Source organism: Amphiura filiformis, chromosome 1 (genome assembly GCF_039555335.1).
Source record: "Amphiura filiformis chromosome 1, Afil_fr2py, whole genome shotgun sequence".
Classification (NCBI taxonomy): Eukaryota; Metazoa; Echinodermata; class Ophiuroidea; order Amphilepidida; family Amphiuridae; genus Amphiura; species Amphiura filiformis.
In genome coordinates this window covers 42,357,817-42,376,582 of record NC_092628.1, presented here as the reverse complement: position 1 = coordinate 42,376,582, position 18,766 = coordinate 42,357,817, and the positions used below count along the sequence as shown (strand labels likewise).

At 38.1% G+C, this 18,766-nt stretch overlaps 1 protein-coding gene across 2 annotated transcripts; it reads left to right on the top strand.

Annotated features, from left to right (window-relative positions):
* The first annotated feature begins 969 nt into the window (after nt 1-969).
* Nucleotides 970-17,903, top strand: LOC140147258 (tRNA pseudouridine(38/39) synthase-like). 2 transcript variants are annotated; one of them, XM_072169040.1, is made up of 13 exons: nt 970-1,199; nt 3,138-3,409; nt 4,622-4,715; nt 6,213-6,405; nt 7,092-7,197; nt 8,200-8,260; nt 8,771-8,830; nt 9,489-9,562; nt 10,216-10,333; nt 11,006-11,129; nt 14,434-14,571; nt 15,813-15,932; nt 17,448-17,903. In XM_072169040.1, exons 1-13 carry the CDS (start codon nt 981-983, stop codon nt 17,513-17,515), a joined length of 1,647 nt encoding a protein of 548 aa, XP_072025141.1. In that variant the 5' UTR covers nt 970-980; the 3' UTR covers nt 17,516-17,903. The 2 variants fall into 2 exon arrangements, with proteins under 2 accessions (XP_072025141.1, XP_072025147.1); XM_072169046.1 differs by having other exon boundaries at nt 1,026-1,189.
* Nucleotides 17,904-18,766: the final 863 nt, after the last annotated feature.

Below are 18,766 nucleotides of genomic sequence, written 5' to 3'. Positions count from 1 at the left end.
ATCCCCACTTTTCCAAAAAAAAGTTGAGATTTTTACACCACTGGATACCTCTGGCTACATAATGTTTATGTACCAAATATTTCTTGCAGATTAATTCGTTTAGCAAAAATATCGCCAAATTTGAATTTCGTTCTGGTGCACCAGAACGAAATTACAACGCATTGTCTATGGAGCAGTATATTACACATAATCATGCATAACTCGCAAACGCCAAATCGGAATCAACTGAAATTTTGGAAATAAGCTTTTTATCTACTGAAAATGTTATAAAAAGAGGATGCTAGGATCACGAAATCCTCCTTTAAGTTAAGTTGGATATTATTAAGGATATTTAGATCATTTTGGATATATTATGGATAAATTAGGATAATTAGAATATTTCAGATTTGGATATTAATATGGCAGAATAATTTGGATATTTTAGATAATTTGGATATTATTATGGCTAATTTGGATATTATTGGGACTAATTAGGATATTTAAGACCATTTGGCTATTATTGTGGCTAATTAGGATGATTTTGATATTTTAGATAATTTTGATATTATCAAGGCTATAGGATAATTTGGATATTGGCCAACTAAATCAATCCTCTGCAGGGGGTCCAACTTCCAAGCATGGGGTGAAAGGTTATAGGCCTATGCAGGGTCAAATTTTAAAATTGGTCAATTCTTGTTTAAATTAAACCCCACCAAAGTATTCTTCTGGTCATTATAAGCATTTAGTTTACTTTGACCTACACGTGACGTACGGTTTTCAATTACCAAAAAGGTCTCAAGTTTTACCTTCACAGGAGTCAACATCGAAAAATGCTCCGATTCCAACCGAAGATATCTCAAAATGTTCCTCTTTGAAAACCATTTCAAAATAAAGACAATTTTGCCATCTTAAGGATTTGAGACATCTTTGAACAAGTTCAATGATTTGAGACATTTTTGGTGAAAATCCCCGGATTCAAACTCGGGCGGTAGTGAACTCCCATGAATTTACTCCGTGAATACCGTGGTGCTCCTACACAGCAAGAGGAATTTCAGAAACGTACTGAGGGATTTTCAAGACTATGGCTGCGCCCACCCAACATGTTTTCTCTGCGACAGACTCTGAAATCAAGAAGTTGGATGGGATGGAAACAAGTATCCGAACAAGTGATCAACAAGAAATTTCACAGAATGATGGGAAATCGAAACAGGTATGTCGAGGTACGGTATGCAAGATATGGTTTAATTATTTCGATGTGTAAGTTTTAGTGAAAATTAAGCTTACCGAAACTATAGGTTTTTTAATAGCCTAGGCGAAACGCAGTTGTAGTAACTACAAATTTCGAACGTTTGAGGTAGCCCTAGAACTCTGGCCATAGTATCCGTTTTTTACTTCTACTAGGGCCAGAGGCACTTACATTGAAAAATTTGTTGGAGATGCTTGACGATCCAGCACAAAAATGACAGCATTTCAATGCTTGATCGAACCAATACAAATGTGTGTCAGGTCACTAATTAACATGATAAAACCCACTTGAGAACACACAATCGCCGGTCATTTCTAAAGATGCATTTATACTCAATCGCTTTGGCAGAAACCTGAATCGCACGCATGATCAGTGTACTAAATCGCCGTCGTATTTGCCTGCTGAGCATGCGCATGATTCGCTGTTTTTCCAAAAGCGACACGTAGGCCTATATTGACACCCTCTGTCGGTCAGCGTTCTCTAAAATTGTACACATAACTTGTGTAGTTAGCGACAATGATTGAGTCTGATGATGAGCAACCCATGGGTATAAACACAGCTTTACACAATGACTAATTTACATAGGCACAAAAGACCGTGTTCATGTACCGTTACTCAGCCAAACATGGCAGAGTAGGTCCCGGATCTTCGGTACATGTTCCTATCTCCTCAACGTTATACCTTTCCAACAAGGAAAGAGATACGAAAGGCGAACGTCTAGTTTGAGGACTTGTTCTCAAGTTGTAGCAGGTGCCATAGGGTGTCTTCACTCTTCAGTGTTAATTGTTTTCATTATATAGGTATCCCAGGCAAACCTTAGTTAACACATTTGCTAGTCAGCGAAATTCGCCGAGACCGGGGCCCAAACACAATGCATATTTACCTAGAAATTTGAATTTTTTTCGAGAATAGGTCGGTGAAGGAAACCTACATAAATATGTTTTCTATACTTCACTTGACCCAAATATATGATTTTTATGGTGATAATCAAAGTCGCACATGGAATTTTAGAGGATTTTGATAGCAGTTCCATTAAAAAAAGCTGCTATCGCCATGAGACTAAGATCTAGAAACACCCCTAAATGCCGTTTTTGGGAATTTTGCTAGCAGAATCTTTTTGATGAAAGTCAATCTTTGACAAGATGTAACTTTGTTACGGCTGTGGTTACGGAAAGTGCTATGACAAAAATGTTTTCAGTTTTGGCTTTCTTTACTCAAGGGCTTTAATTTGATATGTAAAATGATGCAGTTTGATGGTAAATTTGAATTCACCTAGCATACCTACATTATAAATGTCACAAAATATTAATATTGACAATAATTATTTTTAATGTGTTTAATGTGCAAAAAAAACCTGCAATCACATACACACTTAGTAGGTATGCCAGGTGAATTCAAATTTGCTAGTACTATTTTCATGGCAATCCTTTGGTTTTATATGGTTTTATTATCAGGCATATTTTGACAGAATAAATCGCATTAGTCGAAAGTTTGCCATTGCATTTTTTCGGTCAAAAATATGCTGATAAATAACCCTGAAACCAAGGATTGCCAAAATCCATAAAGTCTGTGTGTCAGTGTGTGTTAGTCTGAGAAACCTGCCAGAAATTCCATTTTTACATTTACGCACTGACATCATGACGTTTCTGTATTCACTTACAGCCCAGCCAGAGCATTTTTTAGTCACAATTTAAAAATGTTATATTATGGCCCAAAAAATTGGACATCTGTTAAATGAGTGATTCTCCATCATTAGAAACAAATAAAATGTACCATGTAATGTATATCATCTATTTTATCAATCAATTAAAATCAATATTATTAGTGCACATTAGACTAATTCCTTCTCTTGCTCACGTTACATATTATGTATTGAAATTTGAAACATGTCTAAATGATTTTGTGTATACAGGATCTTCTTGACACTATACAAAAACTTCAAGGTCAGTTAACAGCACTACAAAAAGCACAAGAAAGTATGCCTATAAAAACCAGTTCAAGTGCAAGTCAAGATGGCAACCCTTCCAGTACTAGTAGCCAAGACCAAGAGGGAGCAGGGAGCTCCAAGAAGAGAACAGCACAAGGCTGGGAGCAGATTGAAGGAACCTCTTTTTCGGGATTGAGATCAGATGGCAAGAAAAAGGGCAAGAAGGTTAAAAAATTGAAGACATTTGATTTTACAAGGTATGTTTACTGAATTTTACAGTAGGTGTCCACACATGCACACCAGGGCTGTCAACTCTCAAGCATTGGCCGTGAGTCTCACGCATTGGGTCACTTTCTCATGGTCTCACGCCAAGGTAGTAAAATCTCATGCAAAAAGCTGAAGAATGAGTAAAATCTCACGCATCATCATGAATAAATTCCCCCCCCACTTTTCACAGTCTCGAGCGCCATGGCTCAAATAATCATCGGTCAATATGAACATTGGAGTCGGCAAATCCCGGTACGCTTCTGTCTCACGCCAAGCAATTCCAAAAAGTTGACAGCCCTGATGCATACCCTCACCCTGCTCCCCCCACCAGTGGCGTAGCGACATGAGGGACACCAGGGGGGTGCCTATCAATCTGAAATTTAAAAGAATCCCATAGGAAAATTACCCCCAATCACACCCGGTGCCCCCCAATCATGGTCGGTCCCCCCCAATGTGATGACCTACGCTAAATTTTTTAAAATTTTAAAATTGTACATTTACATGCCCATATTTCAGCATGAGAAAATCTCAAATTTGGACTCTTCATGTGGGCTTATGTTTTCAGTATTCAAGTTTGGATTGCAGTCATTATTTATAAGCATTTGCATGCTTTTGATCTAGTGACACTGTCCAGTAACTGTTTACTCCTACATTTCCTTTGTGTCTGCTGGTGCACATTATATTTCTCATGTGGCTGTCCTCATTTACAGCTGTTTACAAGCACACACCCACAAACACACCATGTACACATTTTTTTAAATGCATCTTTTTATGGTTTATTTTAAAGATGTCATTCCCATTAAAAATAATATTTCTGTAGGTTTCAGTACACTTACTATAATTAAGACCAAAGGTATACAACAGCATGACAAGACTACATGTTGCATTCAGAGTTGTCTTACATTTCACACAGAATTTGCAGCATTAAAGCGACTGATTATTTTTAAGAAGTAGGAGTTTAGTTGTTGTTTGAGCAGTGACTTTGGTTTATAACAATACAGTATAGGACCTATTGGGACCTATTAAACTCCTGACAAGCAAGAGGTCTGGGGTTCAAGTCCCCGCACAGGCAGGTATGTCCATAGTTTTTACTCTGGTAATTTCCATTTGTAAATTCCTGTTTAATTCTGCCAGTGTGCGATGCATAATTCTTCCCCTGTATATTAAACTTACTATTTATTTGCGCCTTTCGTTTCTTGCAGGTATAATAAAAGACATGTAGCCTTGCTGATTGCATACTTAGGGTGGGATTATCACGGGTTTGCAAGTCAGATAACTACAGAAAACACAATAGAGGTAAGAGTACTTATCACAAGAAAATAATCACAAATCACAAAATAATTTTGATATTGCTGCCACCCTCTGTAACCACAATTACCGTATTCATTCCAATAAGCGTGCTGGGCGCTTAACAAAGTCATTTTGGTTGGGCACTAAATTTTTACCTGGTTTACCTAATTTGTTTGTAGGGGCGTTTATTAGAGACAAATTGACATAGGTTATAAAAGGGTCCTGAGACGATCTAGTAGCTTTTCTGATGTAGAAAATGTATTGCAAGTTTACACAGGACTTGTAGTCCTCCAGCTATTTCACAGTGTCGATGTCTACATGTATCTGTCACTTCAATATTAATGGTACCAATAGCAAATTGAAAATACCCTGGGTGGGCGCTTATTGGGGCATGAGCGCTTATTGGAATGAATACGGTAGTGCAATTTGGATGAATACAAAATTTCAAGAAAGAGTGAGAGAGATATTGGACCAATAATTCGCACATTTATTGACTTCTATGGTTCTTGCAATAGGCCAAAAAGTTCAAGGAGTTCATTGTATCTTTGATGATGTGTTTATACTTTGTTCAACTTATAAATAGCAATATTTATTTGGTTATTGATAATGCGTATGTCAATAAAGTAGTATAGGCGCTGCACACTACTGCATGCACGCTATTCATTCTATATTAATCCACAATATAATGAGTCTTGTTATTTATAAGTTAAACAAACTATTGCAATAGCATGGAAAAAACAGTGGTATGGTCAATGGGAATTTTGTGCCTATTTTTGCATTTTTCTCAAAAATTATAGCGCATTGAATGGTGACAAGTAAGGGAACAAACCAAAAGATCGATGACGTCCTATAAACGTAACTAGTTTCGTTTCTCAGCTGACCCCCTCCCTCCCTGCCAGAAATGTAATAATGAAATGTTGCAAATTTTGACATAATAATAATAATAACACATACATGTACCAGACCGATGTTTTTGTACAAAGCGTAATCAAGTATTTTACCCCCTCCCCTAAACGAAACTAGTTTCGTTTTATAGGAAATCATCGATCTTTTGGTTTGTTCCCTAAGATATGTATATTATAGGGGCAAGGACTACAACTACTGCACTCAAAATTCAGCAACTCAGGGCAAGTAGTTATTGATTTATTGATCAAATATTGGTTTTCCCTCATTTTTGACTGTAACTCCACAACTGTTGTCTGTGCTGAAATAAAGTTTCCAGTGCAGTAGTTGTAGTTCTTGCCCCTATAATATACATATCTTACTTGTCACCAATGCACTGTAATTTTTGAGAAAAATGCAAAAATAGGCACAAAATTGGCCAGGGGTGTAGTATCCCCTTAATCTCCCACAGAGGGAGTGAACATTTCAAATTGAGTTACATGTTCAAGTAGCCCATTTGAAATTCACACTCCCTGTGTAGGAGAGGTTAGGTTTATGTCTTCCATAGGGGAGTATGGATTTCAACTGGAATAGCTCATTGGCCCTGTGTTTTCTCTACAGGCTCACCTGTTTGATGGTTTGATCAAAACCCGCTTGATTGAAAGCCGCGAAACAAGTAATTACTCACGATGTGGTCGTACTGATAAAGGGGTCAGTGCTTTTGGCCAGGTCATTGCTCTTGATCTAAGGTCAAATCTTCTTGAAGGTCATGGGGTCATTCAGAGGTCAGACAATGGGCCCAGTGAAAGACCAGGTGAGTGGAAAGGTCAAAATATATCAAAGAATCATGAAATTTTCAGTTTTTATTGCCAACAATATGCCAACAATCAGGGGTGCCCACGCACCATCTGCAACCCCTTGGATAGGACCTGTAATTGATTTGAAAAAGACCATAGAAAGATGATTTTAACGTTAAAACTTAATATGAAATATTACAACATTTCATGCATTAGGGTTTTTTTTTTGTTTACCTAAATTTGTTCTTTGGGAAGGTCTGAAAAATCCGAATATGCAGATTTTTGGGAGTTTCAAAACTCTTAAAATCCAGTGGCATAGCTAGGGGTTGTGGCGCCCAGGGCTAAGGATACATATAATTCTTGAAACAATTGCGCGCAGAGTGAGAGAAAATTTGCACAAATACGACTTATTAATTTTGGTTGAATTGAAGTTGAATTTCGGTCTTAAATTGATGTTTCAAATGACTATTTATACTGAAATGTGCGCGCATCGCTTGGAGGGGCGCAGAATTGATGCTGAATTGGTCAATTTGGAGCCCAGGGCATGTGCCGCCCTGAATTGGTCAATTTGGCGCCCAGAGCACGTGCTCCCCTCAATTCAATTCGATTGTTTTTCTTTGTCAGGTTTTGGTGGTAATTTTTCAAATATTTCAAGCATAGTTTTACTCTGTTTTGTTGTTTTTTGTTCATGTTGTTTTTCCAGGAGAGAAAAATGTGGAAATTGACTACCCCAGGTATCTCAATAGAGTCCTTCCAGAACACATAAGAGTATTGGCATGGTCACCAGTTGATGTCAATTTCTCTGCCAGGTAAATAGGTTAAAAAGAGCACACACTGGCCTATTCCAGTTGAAATCCATACACTCCCTATGGAAGACATAATCTTAATGTCACACATAGGGAGTGTAGATTTCAAATGGATCACCCATTCAGGTAACCCAGGCTGGTCTAATCCGATGGAGATACATTATGGCAGCATGAGTGTTGTGTGTGTGGGAGGGGGGGGGGGCGAGGGTATATGTCAACAATATAAGACTCTTAGTTAAAATTTGGTTTCAAGTGAACAGTTCAAATCATATTGGATGTAAACTTGGGTCATTGCTGCACTATGGGAACCTTCATATACATGTATTGTTGGTGTTTAAAATCACATATGAGAGAGCTTGTTTTCTTGTTTTGTTTGTTTGTTTTATTTCTTTAACCTGGGACACTCAATCAGTTGAAAACACAATTGATCATCTGTTCTTCCTTGAGGCCCAGACATTGATTTCCAAACGTATGTATCATACGCCCTTGCATCTACATTGTATTCAAAATCACTCTCATTTGACGGACTTTGAATAGATGCATGGGTGTATGATATGTACAATTGGAAATCGCAAGGTCTCTATTGAGGTCATACAACCTTAAGGATGCTTCACTGTAAAAGGACAAGTTGAAGTGTGGTAATTTGACTGAAACAGTTGTATTTTAGCTGAAAATTTGGGAGGTAAATATTTTGTTATTAGATTTCAAATTTAATACAGTATCTCTTTGCTTGTTTTTGTTCTTCACACCATGTAGTTATGATACATTTTAATCATGTTATTCAACATGTGAAGTAAGGTTTGGCCATACAAATCACTACCGGTCTGAATGGCAGATGAGTGCATTGTTTATGTTGTTCACTTCAACATCAATATGTTTGCTGGTATTTGTTAGTCACCGCAATGGTAACCTCTTGTACCATTTTTCATAAAATCACTGTCCATGTATGTGTAAGTTAACTTAATTTGCAACTTTACGGCATTATTCTTTTCAATTCCATTCTAGATTTGACTGCCGTCATAGAACATACAAGTATTTCTTTCCAAAGGGTGATCTAGATATTGAAGTAAGTATGAATAGTTGCATACTCATTCATTATCTACTTAGTGTTTTGTATGATATGTTACTTACACACAATAGTACCACTTACAAGGTACCAACAGTGGTGTATTTTCTGACGTTTATTACATATTTGCCCTTTGCACGGATCCGCCATCTTGCTACCAAAACAAGGTTCTCCCTGCAAATGCATGCGCAAAATGTGCAACGTGCCAGAAGGCTTTTGCAACGCGTACACAGTAATTAAAGCATCCGTTTGACAGGCGTACGCATACACAGCACACACTTTGCGGGTAGAACCTGAGGTTCGTTTTGAGATGAGCGTGCGATCGGCGAATATACACAGAGTATTACATCTAACATCTAGATTTACCAATTGTCCACTTCTTTGTAGCAGTTTTTGGTCATTCTTTCACTCTATCTTTATTCTGGATACTCTCTGAATACAAAGTATTAATCCCGGTTAATTTTTAATTTTAGGTGTAGGTGTTTTAATTTTAATCGTATTTTTTTACAGGTAATGCAGGAAGCAGCTCTGAAACTTGTAGGTCAACATGATTTCAGGAATCTGTGTAAGGTATGTGCATCATCAATTCAAAGATTTCAACGGGTCATCATTATACATAATTAGATAGAAGTTGAACTGTAGGTTCCATGCTACCAAATGCCAGACCCATTGAGATATGTACAAAACTCGTCTGAGGATAACAGAATTTTTTTCTTCACATGAGCAACTTGGTTCTTTGTGGCAGATGTAATGGATGAAACCAGCCTTTGGCTGATATCTCTGACTAGGAAAAGCAATATGTTGGCCATCATTATATTTTATGACTGGGCCTCAAAGTCAATGATATCTGGGACGTGCATACTATATACCATAATAACTCAATAGTTAGCATATGTGCTTTACACTTTTGTGGATGGGGCACTTCAACGAAAAAATCTCATCCATATCTGGCAAAATATGTTTATTTTACCAATTGCATCCAATCTTGAGCCAAAGCTGCACTATGGATTGGAACTTCTATCATGTGTAGCCAGTCTATTCTCAACATGAAAACAAAGCAAACCTGTACAAAGTAATGGGAGTGTCATTTGATTAAATGAGGTGATGCGTCATGTTGCAAAGGATTCTGGGAAGGGTGAGATATCTTCTCTGACTTCAACCTGAGTGGATCAGATGATGTTGCATGATTTGAAATGTGAGCCTCATGTTTGTATTCCTTTCCATACAGATGGATGTGGCCAACGGAGTAGTCAACTTTGTCAGAAGAATTCTGGATGTTGAGATTTCACCAGTTGATGAAAGGTACAATACAGTTAAGATTTTCCTCCATAAGGGCTCCCTTGACATAACTATAATGAGAGGCACCAACTGAAAGTACCCTCCCGTAAAAATCTTAACAGAAATAAGGGCATGGGCATGGGATTTACAGTGGACAGAGCTCTCTATTTGTATGTGAAATTTATGCTAATGCAAATGAGCTCAAGTAGGCAAGTCTTTGTTGTATATGCACTGATATTTTTTCATCTTCTTTTATTGTTTTCTGCAAATAATTGTTCAATTTTGGTCACAAATAAATGAAAAATGTAGGAATGAGTTTATTTCTTGTTAATCTGAAGGAGACTAGACCCAAAGAAAAGTGTTGACTCTGCTATGTTTATGTATTGCTCATGGATGGCAAACTAGTGTACCTCTGATTATTTCTCCATACCCTGGTAAACTTTAATTTAAAGTGCATGTTTTCTTTGCGTTCTACATCCAGTAGTACATGCACAAACCTTTTTAACACTAAAGCTTCCAAGACGCTATCGTTTGGTTTTGTAGAAACCAATATAGGGGACGTACTGTAGTGTTAGGTATGAGGCAATTCTGAATCAGTTCTCTTCAGGTCTATCTTTATCCCACATGTAGTATGTATTAGCATATCAGGAGACAATTTTGTTTGTTTCATTACTCAGACCAGGTGGTTATCAGATGTACACATTCCAAGTGCGAGGGCAGGCGTTTCTGTATCATCAGGTGCGATGTATGATGGCCATCTTGTTCCTTATTGGACAACACAGAGAAAAACCTGAGGTATGTCATATTGTAAAGCAAGGATCTGCAACTCATAAGGTGGTGACTCGTTAAGTGGCACACAGTTGTCCTTGAAATTGGGGCGAATGATGAAAGAAAAGCAAGGAAGAATGATTAATGTCTATCAAAAATCAGACTTCTGATATATTACTAATGTTACTGATTGCTACTGGCAGTTGTGAACTGTAAACAACATAATACTTACAAACATTTTCAAGGTTTTAGGGGCCTAAGCTTTCAATCCTAGCAGGATCTTTATTAAAGGCAAAAAAAGTATAAACTTAATAAACTTTGAATCCTTTTCCCGGTTCAAACTACCAGAACAAAACTGGCCAAAGGTTCTGACCTCATATTGAGCTACTTCAGTATAAAATTTAATTGCAGATTTTGCACGATGCCATTGTATGGTGCAATATATTTACACTCTAAAATGAAGGATGTTGATTTCAATAGACAGGTCCCCTAAAACAGGACTAATTGGTGACTATGTGAAGATGTTGTCAGAGTTGCTTCAAATTTTGTCATTTCCTACAAGTATTTGTGATGTGCTTTTCTTCACTTCATTCCTCTTATTTGCATTTGTCTTCTTCAACCTTTCTAGTTGTATTCTATCAATTATTTACCATATTTTATAACATTTTATTGCCACTTTCATATTAATTTTTATGACAGATTCTAGACAGACTCTTAGATATTGAGAAGCAGCCTTGTAAGCCTCAGTATAGCATGGCTGTGGATTATCCACTAGTACTGTACAACTGTGAATTTGATGGAGTAAATTGGATGTATGACAAAGGTAAGCTAAGATTTTCATGTAAAGATGCAAGTTGTGCCTTGAAAAAAGTGAGGTCATGTGCATAGGATAATGTTGTCATTGATTCTTGAAACAGATTCATCAGGATTGTTCATAGTTCATTTAGTTGAGAAAGGTTCTTTTTCAGATGTTTTGATGACATCACCAAACTTTCTTGTTGCCAAGTATTTATGACCTGGTCATTAATTTTGTCCAGTCTGTAAGCCCCCTCTTCCTTGTTCATGGTGTCATTCCCCCTACTTCTGATCCAGATTGCTTCCTTTAGCCAGTGTGTTGTTTTGTCAGATTCTTGATCTATAACCTGAGCCTCGTCCCACCCAATAACATGATTTTTGTATGCAACATGTTCTGTAATAACTGAATTGTGAATTTCTAAACTGGGTGCTTTTCTTTGCAACCTAGTGAAGCTTTTGGTGCTTACTTCCTTTGGCGCTGGCTAAAGGAAGCAATCTGGATCAGTATTAGGGTTAAATATACCATGAACAAGGATGAGGGGGCTTACAGACTGGACAAAATTTATGACCAGGTCATAAATACTTGGCAACAAGAAAGTTTGGCGACATCATCAAAACCAAACATTAGTACCAGATTGAACAAGATTCCTGATAGGAATTGAAATATTTCTGTGCGAGTATCATTTCATTGGATCTGAACAAGAACCGTTCTCAATTAAATGTTGTCATTGATGTTGTGTACTGACAAATAGTCATTTCTGGCCAATCAAAAATCAGAAATTATGGCACTGTGAAAAAGTTGTTTATAGGCTACAGTATATGCCATAGATGTAGTGATGTAACAGGATTAATAACCATAGTGATAGGTGAAAACAATTTTTGAATGTATCTGTATCTGTGTGGATACTGCACAACGCTCTGTGTGGAACAAGACGAGCAGGAATTGGTGTGCGCCTGTAGATGCTTTAGTCTTGCTTTAGGTATGCTTTCACAGCTGCTTTGAAGCTGGTTGAGTCTTGGATATTGATGATTAATTGTGGTAGTTGGTTCCAGTCTATTATAGTTTTGGGGAAGTATGAATATTTGTAACAATTCTTGGCACAATTGATGATCTTGTATGAATCAGAATGAGTATGCCGAAATTGACGCAGGCTTGGTTTAAGTAGGTGTTCAACCGGCAGGGCCAGGAGGCCCTGTATGACTTTGTGGAGAATACATAACCTGTTAACAGTTCTTCTATCTTGTAATGCGTCCCAGTTTAAGTTCTTGATGACTTTGGTAATGCTGGTCGTTCTGTCGTATGCGTTTATTGTGAATTGGGCTGCCCGTTTTTGGATCATCTCGATTTTGTTAATCAGATCTTTCTGATGGGGTCCCATACCGAGCTTGAGTACTCGATCAGAGGTCTCACAAGAGACATGTAGGCCGTTTGCTTGATTGGTTTGGGACATACGTAAAGGTTTCTCCTTATGAAACCCAGAGATCTATTGGCAGATGAGGTTATGTTATTGATGTGAGTAGACCAGTTTAAATTATTATTAGAGATGTTAACACCCAGGTATAGGTAGTTTTTCACTTCCTCCAGTGTGTGTCCTCCAAGATCATAATTGTATATTTTTGGATTTCTGACATGCATTATACGCATTGTGAAACACTTCTTAACATTATGTTAAAACATAACTGCCAGTCCTCCTCCCACTTCACTAAGGAATTAAGATCCTTTGGAGTAGTGAGTGGTCGATGTCGTTGATGATTTGACGGTACACAACACAGTAGTCAGCAAATAATCTGACATGGGAACTGATATTAAGGGGCAGGTCGTTTATGTACGTCAAAAAGAGGAGGGACCAAGCATCGTGCCCTGAGGGATGCCAGATTCCACTTCTGTCCAAGTCGAGTGTTCTCCACCGACAACGACCCTCTGTTCACGGTGCTTGAAGAAATTTTAAAGTCAGGAATAGGATGGATGTTACTGGGTGGAATGTGAGGTAATTCTTTTTCCTCCTGTGTGAAAAATGATCGGAATTGTTCATTTAGAATACTGGCTTTGATTGTATTGTCAGATTCAAACTTACCATGTTGTTTCAAATTCGGGATGCCCACAGTCTTTTTTGAGACTTTTTATGTGGGTCCAAAACTTCTTCGAAGATTCCGTACAGATGGAACTTATGTAGTTCATATAAAAACGTCTAGTTTCCTTTTGAGTAGTTCTACGGAGGTCATGAAAATGATCAAGTGACTCCTGATTTGGAGTCTTACGGTATGAGTTGAAAGCCCTTTGCTTTCTTTTGTGCAAACGTTTCACTTTGCGGTTGATCCAGGGGGTGGTATTTTTCTCCCTCACAATGCGGGAAGGAATATGCTCCTCCATGACAAGATTTATTTTGTCAACGAACTCACAGTAGAGGTTTTCTACTGAGGACTGGGAAGTATCTCTGGTAGAAAGCCCAGCACTAAAATCTCTGAGGTTGGCTCTCAGGGCTTCAGTATTAGCTTTATTCCAGTGGAAGATTTTCCGGGGATTTTGTTTGATGAGCCAATGGTGATTTGTTTGGCCCCTTGGATCTGAATAGTGGCCCAAACAACCTCGCAATTTGTGTTGAGATCAGTACGATGGGTCACAACCAGGTCATCCTTAAAAGCTAGCAGGACCCCACCTTTTGAAGGACCAAAATCGTGGTCTTTCCTTATCACTGAGTAACCTTGGGGAAACAATTCATTGTTGTTGATAGATGGGTCAAGATGGGTTTCAGACCCAATAATAATATCAGGGCTGTGCTGCTCAATACAGCAAGCAAGATCTGCTGACTTATATACTTCTCAGATCCTGGGAATTTACAACTAACACTTTAAGTTGTTTTCTGTTTCCTTTGGGTTTTTTACGCTTGTTGACGGTTGGTGATGATGAGGCTAGGGGAGAGCTTGGGAGCTCTGTACTAGAATTATGATTACATGTTGAATTTGCACTGGAATTAATGTCACTAGAATTGGATAGGCAATCAAAACTATTTGAAAGCTCAAGATCACTGTTTGCAAAAGGGAACTAGAAAAGTTCGGAAGCCCACACTGGCAACATATCCATTCAATTTGTATTGCCCTGCACTAGAAGTAGGTTGCATTCATCACCTGTCATGTCTGTGTAAGTGTGCAATCATAGATTGAATACAATAGCACTCTTTTCGAACACACTAATCATAAAAGGTGTGAGTGAAGTGGTATGATGCAGAGTTACAGTGTAGGTCTAGCCTGACAGTAACGTAAGACAAAAACTAGTCTTTTTAATTCAGTCTCGGATTATAGGTCTCATTCCTGACCTTCATCTTATTTTTCAGATGAACTGGAGGTGAATATGAAAAAATTACAAACAATGTGGTGCAATTATGCCATCAAAGCATCCACACTGACCACTATGCTGAATGACTTAGTCAAGCGTCCCATCCCATGTCAGGCACAGGACAACACATCTCAAGGTAAGCAATGCTTAGTAAGCAATGTAAGCAGCCAGACCGACCACTATGCTGAATGACTTAGTCAAGCATCCCATCCCATGTCAGGCACAGGACAACACATCTCAAGGTAAGCAATGCTTAGTAAGCAATGTAAGCAGCCACACTGACCACTATGCTGAATGACTTAGTCAAGTGTCCTATCCCATGTCAGGCACAGGACAACACATCTCAAGGTAAGCAGCCACACTGACCACCATACAGGCACAACTCTCTTCTCTATACATGGTTCCAATGGTTTAACAGCCCCTCTGAGGAATGGAGCACTCATATGGATTATTTGCCCAATTTCAGATTAGCATAGAGAGAACCAAAATCTATAGATGTTATGCCAGTTTGTAAGTTTTTTAGCAGGCTCGCTGTTGGACAAGTTTGGAACTGACAAAATTTTGGAACTGTCAAAATATCTGCTTGGTCTGTATTGACAAGGGCGGTCTTAAGTGAACGGCTCTTTTCAGAGCTACCACTTATTTACTTTTCTTTGTGGATAAGGGGTGATGTTCAGTGAACGGCTCTTTTCAGAGCCACCACTTATTTACTTTTCTTTATGGATAAGGGCAGTCTTAAGTGAACGGTTCTTTTCAGAGCCACCAAAACTTTTACATTAACAGGTATCAGTAGACAAGGGGTGGCCTACATGTCTCATTCTTAAGTACTTTGACTTGAAGAAGGCAGAGCTACACCTCAAGAAGTTAAATCTTGTCCAAGCCTAACCTGTTTAAAAACTTACTAATTATTAGGAACTCCTGTTGTAAAAGCATATCCCTCAAGAATTCAGATTTTTTAATTTTAATCATTTTTAATAGACTCATTCTGCAACTTCAGTTATACTTATTCAATCATTTTTTAATATGCTGAAGAAATTTCCTTTCTTATTTAAGAAATATATATTTTACAGTGTTCCTCGTTGTTAGTAGTTTCCTCCACCACATCATATTGATCAAAATCAAATGTAATAACTATATCTTATTTGAAAAAGGCATGAAAAATGCATGTCTGTTAACTCTCTAAATATAAAGTTTTTAAAACATTACAAGATACATCTGAATTATGATGTGGTAATATTCAGTTCTTTTAACTCAGATTTATTGATTATTGAAATGATTTAAAAAAAATGTAATGCTGCCCTCTACCATATTTGGGTCCATCTTGTGATCTTATAAAAGTTGTCTTACAGATTTTTAAAATTTTTATTTCCTCTACAGGTGATAGTGATGTTGTACCATGGAGCAGTACAAACTCACCACTTCTGAAACAAAACACTGCTTTGATAATGGGAACTTATCATAAAACACACAAACCATTACTCGAAAGGCCTGTGGCTGGTAAGTGTTACCTTCAGACTTGGGTAGGATCAGTAATGATTGGCTAATGGGAACATATGCCAAAGCACACAAGCCATTACTTGAAAGGCCTGTGGCTGGTAAGTGTTACCTTCAGACTTGGGCAGGGTCACTAATGGTTGGCTAATGGGAACATATGCCAAAGCACACAAGCCATTACTTGAAAGGCCTGTGGCTGGTAAGTGTTACCTTCAGACTTGGGCAGGGTCACTAATGGTTGGCTAATGGGAACATATGCCAAAGCACACAAGCCATTACTTGAAAGGCCTGTGGCTGGTAAGTGTTACCTTCAGACTTGGGTAGGATCAGTAATGGTTGGCTAATGGGAACATATGCCAAAGCACACAAGCCATTACTTGAAAGGCCTGTGGCTGGTAAGTGTTACCTTCAGACTTGGGCAGGGTCACTAATGGTTGGCTAATGGGAACATATGCCAAAGCACACAAGCCATTACTTGAAAGGCCTGTGGCTGGTAAGTGTTACCTTCAGAATTAGGCAGGGTCACTAATGGTTGGCTAATGGGAACATATGCCAAAGCACACAAGCCATTACTTGAAAGGCCTGTGGCTGGTAAGTGTTACCTTCAGACTTGGGCAGGGTCACTAATGGTTGGCTAATGGGAACATATGCCAAAGCACACAAGCCATTACTTGAAAGGCCTGTGGCTGGTAAGTGTTACCTTCAGACTTGGGCAGGGTCACTAATGGTTGGCTAATGGGAACATATGCCAAAGCACACAAACCATTACTTGTAAGGCCTGTGGCTGGTAAGTATTACCTTCAGACTTAGACAGGGTCACTAATGGTTTGCTAATGGGAAGTAACATATGCCAAAGCACACACGCCATTACTTGAAAGGCCTGTGGCTGGCAAGTGTTACCTTCAGACTTAGGCAGGGTCACTAATGGTTGGCTAATGGGAACATATGCCAAAGCGCACAAGCCATTACTTGAAAGGCCTGTGGCTGGTAAGTGTTACCTTCAGACTTGGGCCGGATCACTAATGGCTGGCTAATGGGAACAGATGCCAAAGCACACACACCATTACTTGAAAAGCCTGTGGCTAGTAAGTGTTAGACTTAGGCAAGCATGCGCAATATTTCTTGTATAATAATTAAGGATTGGAAAGATAAAATTTAAATTACGATATGGAAATTGATGCAATGAAATAATTCCAAAGTGAAAGAATACAGTAAGAGTTTCCAATGAATAAACACAGTGTGCCATTTTAGGTGTGCACATAATTGTTTGCATCCACTGCGTCCAGTAGGCATCCAGTAACTTCCCTGTGGGTGTACTGTCATGGTTGAGTTGCAGGAACGTGGGCATTCATCACACTGTGTTGATTCATTTGAAATTCTTACTGTATGCCTAAATTGCACTCTTATGGGAGGATGTTTATGGATTCTCTGATATCGCAGACGCCAACAGTATGAGTCTAATCAATCTCTCCCAAGTTTTATTAACACAAAGTTTATTGTGTTGTTTTTGTTTTGCAGATAGCTTAGAAGACAGGATCAAGCATTATAGCAAGAAGTTCAAAATGGATGACTCAGCAAATACATAGCAGCTATTGGAGAGAACACTTTAACTCCATTATATACAAGCACATTGGACACTAGAAAACATTACATCCATAGATTGTGGTCATTTGGTTGCTGTAATTGGGCTATTCCATTTAAAACCCACACTACCCCTGTGGAAGAGTTGGGAAATATCTTCCACAGAGGGAGTATGAATTTCAAATGGAATAAACACATTAGGCAGCTTTATTTGAATTAAATACACCCTCTGATAAAAATTCAAATTGAATCATCCACAGAGGGAGGGTGAATTTTCAAATGGAGCTGCCTAATGTGTTCATTCCATTTGAAATTCATACGCCCCCTGTGAAAGATGTTTCCAAAATCTTCCGCAGGGGTAGTATGGATTGTAAATGGAATAACTCATTGTATCATATGTGACATGATCTGGTCCAGGGGGGCCAAAGGCGGCACATTTGAAACTGAAATAAATGTAAAAATATGGAGTAAAAAATAAGAAAATACATAAGAAAATAGACATCAAAAAACTTCATAACTTTAGAACCAAGCATGCTAGACCTTTGGTTATTTCAATAATGATAGCCTATTGTAGGTGTAATGTATTCATTACAGTAACTCAATTTTCAAAAATGCCTCCTTTGGCCCCGATGGACCAGATCGTGTCACATATGATCATTTTTTTGGATCCACCTACAATAGAAATTTCATTTGAATGATCACGGCTGTCAACAATGTGATGATTCTTCATGTACACTGTAATGAACAACTGTGTGTGCCTAAGTCAATACAACCATGCCAACTCACTCATGATTGGGTAATATTTTCATTATTGTATCCACAGTTGTGCGTTTGTGTTGTACTTTGAACGCAACTTTGAACGCAACATACGATCACGGTCGGATTGTGTACAGCTGTTGCTAGCTGTGTTCATTCAAATGAAATTTTGACTACAGACAAAAGAAGGCAGTGTTTGAAATTAAGTTCTTTACATCATAAAAGTATGCTGAAATTCTTACATCCCTGACATACTTGGATGCAAAGTTTTGAATATTTTATTGTGTAAATTGTTTTATGTATTTTAGCATACCTTGTATTATTATTTATCAATATTATTATTGATAGTCAATATTTCATATTTTAGTCTACAAATCTACAAACTGTATTTCCTCGAATAGTCCTCGCAGGGGCGTTGCATTTTCCAAAAGGGGCGTTTATTAGAGGTCATTTTTAGAATGATAATTCCCGTTAAAATCATTAGGTAAGCTTAAAACTCA